We start from the raw sequence: 8,831 nt of genomic DNA, 5'->3' as shown, positions 1-8,831 counted from the left end.
GCACCCCACATAGTATGTAGCAAATACGAAAATAAAATGTCATGCATAGTGTGTTAAGAAATATACGTATCAGTAGCAAAGATTGATTATTGGCTCCAACTAAGTTGTAAACAACTTAGCTCTTGAAGGTAGACAATCTACAAGCTTCCTTTGAGCACTCTTTGCTCAAATTCCTTCTTTCCTTCAAATTAGGTCCACCACTAACTAGGAAGATCCACTCTAATTTTACACTAGAAAAATTAGAGCATTTTTCTTTGAGAATTATTTTCTTTCCTCAACAATTTAAGAAGCAAAAATGAGAGGAAGAATAGAAGAAAAATTTCAGCCAACATGGGGTGCAAGGAGAGAAGGGAAATCTTTTTCTTGGTTGTGTAAAAAGTTAAAAGTTGCCTGAGCATTCCATGCATTGTTTGTTGAAAAAGTTGTCTCCAACCCTTCACCTCCCAAGCATGCAATTTTATTTGGGCTTGTAACAATTACAAAGCACATGGACTTTTATTTAAATATCTCAAACACATTTGAGACCATTTAAACTTTACTTGATTTTACTCAAGCCCACTAGTTGGAAAATTATTTCTTATTGGGCTATAAAAAACTCAATGTTATTTAATTAATTCAACACTTGAATTATTTTAATTATTTGGACTCTACTAGGTCCACTAGTGTTTAATTAATTCAACACTTAAATTAATTTAATTTTAATCCATAATAATGTTTATGAAAATCACAATTTTCAAATACATTATTTATTTGAGTCATCTTTTAATTTAAGAACACTTCCACAAATTAAAAGTTACATTCCCCATAATTCTTATATAGAATTCATACTTCTATTTTTCTTTGCGCTAATAAACTCCTTTATAAGCCGTTCAAAAAATTGAACTATTTTACTTCTCAACGGGATCTAAAAAGTTAGCATTTGTGTGACCCTCAATGGTTAAATGGTACAACTAGCCGTGAGTTCACATCTCAATGTGATTCGGGACTAAACATGTACTTATTTGAGCATACCCCAGTTGCTCCATTCTTACTTATCAACTCCTTGATAATAAGAACGTCAGAACTCAAGTCTGATAGTACCCGACCAATCATGTTAAACGCCTAGCAGCATCGTTTACATGATTCCTTAGATATCAAATGATAGTGCATGCAAAAACCAATCTATTATGGTTAGCGTACAATACATTCCCTTCATATCATATACCCTGAACGATTCAACAACTATTGGTATATCGAGAGCTGCCAAAGAATCGATACTATGTGTCATGTCATAGTTTCATCGATGGTGTAATATATGAAACTCCTTTCATAATTACCACCAACACGCTGATCAAAAATTTCAAACTACATACACATGAGATCACAAAGTATATCCATTCCTGAAGGTAAGTAGTGAATCCTCGACTACCATGCATCGACTCCTATATGTTTCGACAAAATACTCAACCTTGCCATCTGATGACCCCATGAGAGTCGGTAAACAAGTCAAAGTGCAATGCTAGCATATAGAGTCTCAATGTTGTCCTAGGTCATAAGGACTAATGGTGTACAACCATAAACTAGGACGTTTCCACTCGATAAGTGAGAACCACTTGAAAAGTCTTTTATGGAGGGTTGTTCAGTGCACTCTACAAAGAGCACCTATTTGCATGTTCAGACATCACAATGTCCCCTACCAATTAAACATGGTACTCACATCGTAGATACTAGTCTCAAACTCGAGCGGCCTTTTATCCTTCTTAATGACGACCGAATCGACTAGGAACTGCTTAGAATATACAACATTTCAAATATGAGTTTCATGATACTCATCATATGAGCATATCATATTCTTTCTACTATTTGTATATTCAAAGACTTTATCTATGCAACAAGCATGAGTATACTATTAAAGATGTGTCAACACAATAATTTCAAATATTATTAAAATAAATATTGTTTATATTAGAGTTTAAACATGAACCCTCGGCCAACAATTGGCTCGACGGGTACCTACTCTAACAAAAACTTTTCTTAAAATCTGTATCAAATTCCTCTTCAGATTCAAACTCAAGAGCCAGGTTATTTGCCTCTGAGCTCTAACGTCGAAGAGTGCTTTCAATCTCCAAATCAAGTGGCAAGAGGTTTTTAATATCTCGAGCACGACTCATATAACATGAACTGAACTCCTAAAATCAAAACAGAGTGTCCAATTAAACCACTTAGATGAAAGAAAAAATCAAACCTTAAATTAAATAAAAATAAAAATAGCATAAATAAAAACTTAGCCTCAAACAAATAATTAATCCTAATATTGAACAAACAGTCCCCGGCAACTGCACCGAAAATAACACAATTCAATTATATAACAGATTAAGTTTAGAAGAAATTCAAATTCAAATAAATGACCAGGAACACAAAACGGTACCAAACATCAATTATTGACACATATTGGATTTGATCTAATAATAATTATTTTAAAATCATGATGAAATTCTCTATCTTAATTATTAATCTATTTCTAGAATTAATAATCATATTTTTATTTAACAGTCTAACTATTTCTAATTGAAATTAATTAAATAAAAATGCACTCAACAACTATGAAATTCCAGCTTTTGCATAAAATCGCACACTGAAACCGAATTTGAAGTTATTTTCAATCTATTCTCTTTCGAGCCAAGATCAAACAACAAACATGCAATTAATTGGCCAGATTAAATGTAGTAGCCCGAATTCTAATAAGTTAACTAATTATGCATAAGTGTCTTTAATTAAGTAAATCATGTGTTAATTGGCATTGACACCGCCATAGCTGATTTCAGAAGCCACATCTGATTTTAGAAGTAATGGCAGCTAGTTAGTGGCCAAACCAAACTAGTTCTAGGGATCTGAACTAGTGCTAGGGAATGTCCGAGCCGAACTGGTGCTAGGGAATGTTCGAACCGAACCAGTGCTATGGAATGTCCGAACCGAACTGGTGCTACGGAATGTTCGAATCGAATTGGTGCAAGGGAATGTCCGAACCGAACCAGTGCTGGGGAATATGTCTGAACTGGTATGCTAGTTAGGGAGCGAAGATGGAGGTCGGATAGTGAGCTGAGGTGTCCAGTAACGTTTCACAAGTCGGGACAGGTGTCTTTGTGCATGAGGCCGAGTGACAGGTGTCCAGACAGGTGTCAAAGTGCATGGCTTTGGGTTGACACGTCCATGTAAGAAAGGGCTCGGGAGTTCCGAACTGAGGTCTATAAATAGGCCATAGGATTTTCATGGTGAAGGGGTATTGTGTGTTGTTAGCGATAGTCATAGCCATCCTAGTGATTTCGGACATAGCAGAGTGGTCCGGATAGGACAGAGCGGTCTGAACAGAGTAGAGCGGTACGGACAGGACAGAGCGGTCCAGAAAGAGCAGAGCGGTCTGGGCAGAATAGAGCGGCCCGGACAGAGTAGAGTGGTTCCTATCTGCTCGATTCGGACAGGACAGAGCAGTCTAGACAGAGCAGAACAGTTCGGACGAGGCAGCTAGGGAACGAAGAAGTCGGGGAACGAATTGTCCGAACTTGGACAGGTTGGACTCAGAGCATCGTCATCAGCAGGCTGACTATGGACGAAGGTTTGGAATTGTATCATTATTATTTCAGGAGTATTTGGTACTCTAGTTAAGTCTGGTAGATACGTTTTAGTTATGGTTTTCACGTGATATATAGGCTTGGACTAGACCTGGTTGTTCTGGTTTTTCCTGTGGATTAGGATTGCAATGTTATAGGTACGAAAGTACTATCCGAGATATCCTGGTCGAGTATACATTCTTTAGACGTGTTGCATGATTATTTATTGCATTGATATATGTCATATGATGCATTCTATTATGTCACGCTTTATGTTGCATGTTGCATTTTATGTTGAGCTGTATCTCTTTCGAGATAAGCTATATCTTGTGGGGCCGCTCAGCCTTGTCTTGTGGACGCATGGACACCGAGAGTACACACTGGCCCACTGGTCGGGAGGGCTTCGGTGATCTAGGACATTTTAGGTCCACGTCAGATCTTGTAGTTGATGTAGTGACCTAGAGGAGTACTGCGCGGCACTATCCACTTGGCGCCTCTAGACTGAGTATGTTGAGATCTTTTGTAATTCCTGTTTCTTGACTACCTGGTATCATATCATATCATGTGCATGTCATATAGGTTTGTATACTCATGCTTTTGTACGGAGCGTTCTTATTGCTCACGTGCTCGGTTTTGTTTATCTTGGTCACCCCATTCCCACGGGGCAGATCTCAAGTTCGATGGCTCAGGAGGAAGAGGAGGAAGTTGAGTAGACGGTGGATTTAGTTTATCAGTTCTGTTTTGATTATATATGGTTGTACCGTAATTTTTGGTTTGAGTTATTCCGGAATTCGATTGGGTTGTACAACTATTGTTTATTGATCGTTTATGTAATTATCTATGATGATGTTATTTAGGTTAATTGCATGCTTAGCTCTTGATTAGTAGGTGATTCTGGAACGGGTCACTACATTAAATGCAAGAGATCTACGCAAATATCAATCAATAACATAAAATAAATCAAAAATCTGATCGATCAAATATGCAAACAACAATCACAAGTTTGGCCCCTATCGTGGTCCCAATCATAAGGCGACTACTCCATAAATCAAAATTAGACAACAATGTAATGTTTGAATTCATTAAATAAAAGAAATAAAAATAAAAATAAGAAAGCTCACCGATGGTGCGCGAATATTGTCGTCCAATGCGTCTTCTCTCTTTGTTCTTCCCGTTTTGATGATCCCAAAAGTTTTTTTTTTTTTTTTTTTTTTTTTCATATTGTAGTCTCTTTTTTGTGTATATGGGAGAGAGAATAGAGAATAATTTATTTCAAGCCTTAAGTTCGAGCTCCATGTTGTCATAAAGCAGAAGTGAATCAGACATAAGGCATGATAACGCCTTATTCCAGTACCTCTTCTGTTTTGTCAAGGTAGGAGTGAAGCAGACACAATAAGGCATGATCACGTCTTATTCCAGGACTTCTTTTGTTTTGTCAAGGCAGGAGTGAAGCAGACACAAGACGTGATCACGCCTTGTTTCAGGACCTCTTCTATTTTTCTCCTTCTTCCATAACTTCATATTAGCAACTTCAAATGTTATAGAAATCACATTTCTAGCCCAAATTTATTCCAAGATCACAAAACTTCCTCGATCTTATTATAAGAATTCCTAGATGATAGGAAAAGTTCTTCATCAATTATTTCCTTTATTCTCGGAATCTTTCCTACTTGGCATTGAACTCTTTGACCTTATCTCCAAAATTAAACTTTTTATACCTCTTGGTCAAACCTACAAACAATAAAAAATATGAAGATTTAAGCATAAAACTCAGAAAAAAAATGTCAGATAAGCACGGATAAGACAAAGTAAAGTCCTAAAAGAGCTATATGATTCGTTCTTATCAAAAAAAATTTAATCTAAGTTAAATATTATTATAGTCATTCAAACAAGAAATAACAAAATTTATCACTCCACAATGTCTATCTCATATTGGAAAAAAAAAATAATTATTCATAATTAATTATTTGTCAAATAATGCTAATTTATCTCGCACAACTAACAACTCTCTAAATAAAATTTTTATTCTTCTCATAATAATAACAACACTAAATATAAAAATAATTTAAATATCATGAATAAAAATAATAACAGTTACATTTTAATATTTTCTCGTATGAAATAAATGACAAAATAAATGAATAATTAAGAATCCGTGAATTATTTTAAAATTTTTTTTTGAATATGAGAATTTGAATCACGGATTGCATTACTACATACTTTTAAAAATTATATTATTTTAAAGGAAATTTCATATTTTTTGCTAAAAATTATGAATAATTCAAATATTTATTGTTTTAATTTAATTAAATAATTAATTCAATAATAATTAAGTAGAAAAATTATCATCAAAATAAAATAAAATATATATATACACGAACGCATATAGTATTGCATAGATTAACGATGAATCGAGCATAGAAATTAGAAAGCGTTGTTTATCTCAATTGTTTGTATCCAGAAATTTTCTAAAAAAAAGGAAAAAAAAGCTTATATATAAAAAAATTATAAAATTCAAGGCAATATTGTATTATATTATTCATGTCGACTGTCTAAACAAACACTCTAATTTTAACGTAACCAATTCGCTGCGAGACACGCGTATGCAAGCAGAGAATTGAGGCTCTGCGATGCTACGTGTGTCGCTCTGCAATTGCCATCTCTATGCAAACCTGGCAAATTTTCAATTATTTATCTTTTTATTTAAACCAACTGATGCCATCTGCTCTCACCATCTTCTGTTCGAGAGCACGCAGTTTTTTTTGATAATTATCAAATCTTGTACGATCGAAGTTAAGAGTCAGTTGTCGGGAAAGAAAAGGAAAAATGGAAGAACAGATGCAACGCCCTGCTCATCAGCACATCGAGCACGAAGATGATCCACAGGATGTGGGTAAGTCTCAGCATCATAAAATGTTATTTTCAATTTAATTCTTTTGGGTGTTTTGCGCAGCTAAAATTCAATGGGTGAAGTTTGGAACATATGGGATTGTCTTTGATTCTGGCGTGAATCATCATTGTTTCGATATTATGTATAATTTGTAGGGGAGAAGAAATCAATGATGAAGAAGGTGAAGGATAAGGCCAGGAAAATCAAGGATACATTGAAGAAGCCGAGCCAAGGCCATGGGCAAGAGCACGAGTACAGGTACGATGAGAATGTCGATGAAGAAGATGACGATGATGAAGAAATGGCGAAAGATCCTGAAGTCCATGGTGCTCCCAGTACGTCTTCTTCCATCTTTCGAATGGATTTTTAGTGAACTTCTTTAATAATTTTATGAGTTTGAGTATGGTTTATTGATCTTGACTATTTCTTCCTTTTTTGGCTACTTGTTGTAGCGCACGATTCAACTGTGATCAGCAGCAAGAACCTGGAGAACCCAGCAGATACTCGGGAGGATCGGATTGATCCTATGGTGGAAGGTCAAGACAAAGCTAGGCCTAATATTCCAGCTCAAACGGGATATGAGCAAGAAAAGCCACCTGAGAACAAGCATTTTCCATCTCCAATGAAGCCAGTTTCTATGCAGGGTGGAGAAGCAAATTCTGGAGAACGAGAAGTTAATCTCGGGCCCTCAATGGGTGCTGGCGATGGTAGAATTTCCATCTAATTATCTTAAAGCATTATATGTCTATGTTTCTCCTTTCAGTTTCAATTTTTCATTCAATGAATTACAATCTGTAATTACAGATAGTAAAGAAGCTGGGGTTGGCCCGCTTATTCGTAGATTCGACAATCTGGAAGTCGGCGATGAATCTGAAACAAAGCCGACACCGGAACAGAGGCCTTTTACAGGAAGCCACGATCAGTTTTCCCCTACCCAAGATCAGTTCAATCCAGAATCCAATCCCCTTACAACGCACGATAATACTGAATCAGGCCCGAAAAGTTTCGATTCCAACACAACGGAAGGCATGCCACGTGACATCCCAACAGGAAAAGTGTCCTCTGCGACCTCTGCAATTACTGATAAAGCTGTCTACGCTAAGAACTTGGTCGCATCGAAGCTAGGATACGGTGGAGCTCCAGACAAAGAAGGGACGAGTCCTTCCCCCAAGCCTGGATCGGAATCGACACCAGGTTACACGCAGAGAATAACTGAAACTCTGAACCCTGTCTATGAGAAAGTGGCGGGCGCTGGCACCGCTGTGATGTCTAAATTCCAGGGCGGTGGAGAAGCAGGAAACCAAGGCATAGCGTCTGGCCAAGAAGGAATAAGTCCTAACAAGCCTGAATCAGAATCAACACCAGGTTACACGAAGAGAATCACCGACACACTGAACCCTGTCTATGACAAAGTGGCAGGCGCTGGGACCGCTGTGATGTCTAAATTCCAGGGCGGCGGAGGCGCAGCAGCCACAGGGGCTGATAAAGGGGTGTCGACGAAAGACTACTGGGCTGATAAATTGAAGCCTGGAGATGAAGACAAGGCGCTATCCGAGGCTATTACTGATGCACTGCACAAGAAAAAGGAGGGCTACTTGAGTAAAACAGGGGAAGAGAAGCCAATGGGGAAGGTGACAGAATCAGAAGAGGTCGCGACCCGTCTAGGCACAGGCGTAGAAGGTAAGCGGGAAGGCGAGGATGCTGTGGATGCGGGCCGTGAGAGCTCAGGACCCGGGGTTGTAGGGAGGGTGAAGGATGCCGTTGGATCTTGGATTGGGAAAGGCACTGGGACGCAGACTGCTCAGGACTCCATTAACGAAACTTATGGTAAGCTCCCAATCACTTGAATGAACGTGTTCTTACAGTTTTGTGATGCTAAATTTTTACTTACTGATATCTCGTGTATTGATTTTATAGTGGATAAAGCGGGAGGGCATTCGAGTTCGCAGGATTGAGGCCGCGGGTTGAACGAGAAGCAAAATGCAATTGAGAAGATTTATACTTTGCTGCTAGTGACTTTTGCTGTTGGGTCTTGTTTGAGTTTGTTTCCTTTTAATAATCGTGTTGATATCATTATTGTGTAATAATAATGTTTGTTTTATATATGAATATATCTTAATATCTTTTTGAATAATATAATAACACTACAATACGTTTTTTTTTATTAAAAAAATTATCTTATAATATATGTACTCTCTAATGCGTAACGTGTGTCTACAAACCTTTTAAAAAAAAACAAAATCATCTTCCAATTAATTCAATGTTGTGCATTTGATAATACTAAGTTACAATTTTATTTCTAATTTAATTGTAATAGTTTGTACGAAAAAAAAGGTCAAAAAACTTTAAAACAA

General features: G+C 37.0%; 1 protein-coding gene across 1 annotated transcript; it reads left to right on the top strand.

Moving 5' to 3' along the window:
* Positions 1 to 6,313: 6,313 nt before the first annotated feature.
* On the top strand, positions 6,314 to 8,598 carry LOC140807995 (uncharacterized). Its single transcript, XM_073164985.1, has 5 exons — positions 6,314 to 6,480; positions 6,633 to 6,812; positions 6,930 to 7,184; positions 7,282 to 8,304; positions 8,395 to 8,598. The coding sequence occupies exons 1-5, from the start codon at positions 6,414 to 6,416 to the stop codon at positions 8,430 to 8,432; spliced, it is 1,563 nt and encodes a 520-aa protein (XP_073021086.1). The 5' UTR covers positions 6,314 to 6,413; the 3' UTR covers positions 8,433 to 8,598.
* The last annotated feature ends 233 nt before the right edge of the window (positions 8,599 to 8,831 follow it).

Source organism: Primulina eburnea, chromosome 12 (genome assembly GCF_022965805.1).
Source record: "Primulina eburnea isolate SZY01 chromosome 12, ASM2296580v1, whole genome shotgun sequence".
NCBI classification, from domain to species: domain Eukaryota; kingdom Viridiplantae; phylum Streptophyta; class Magnoliopsida; order Lamiales; family Gesneriaceae; genus Primulina; species Primulina eburnea.
The sequence above is the reverse complement of the archived record's forward strand: the minus strand, read 5'-3'. Positions and strand labels throughout refer to the sequence as shown.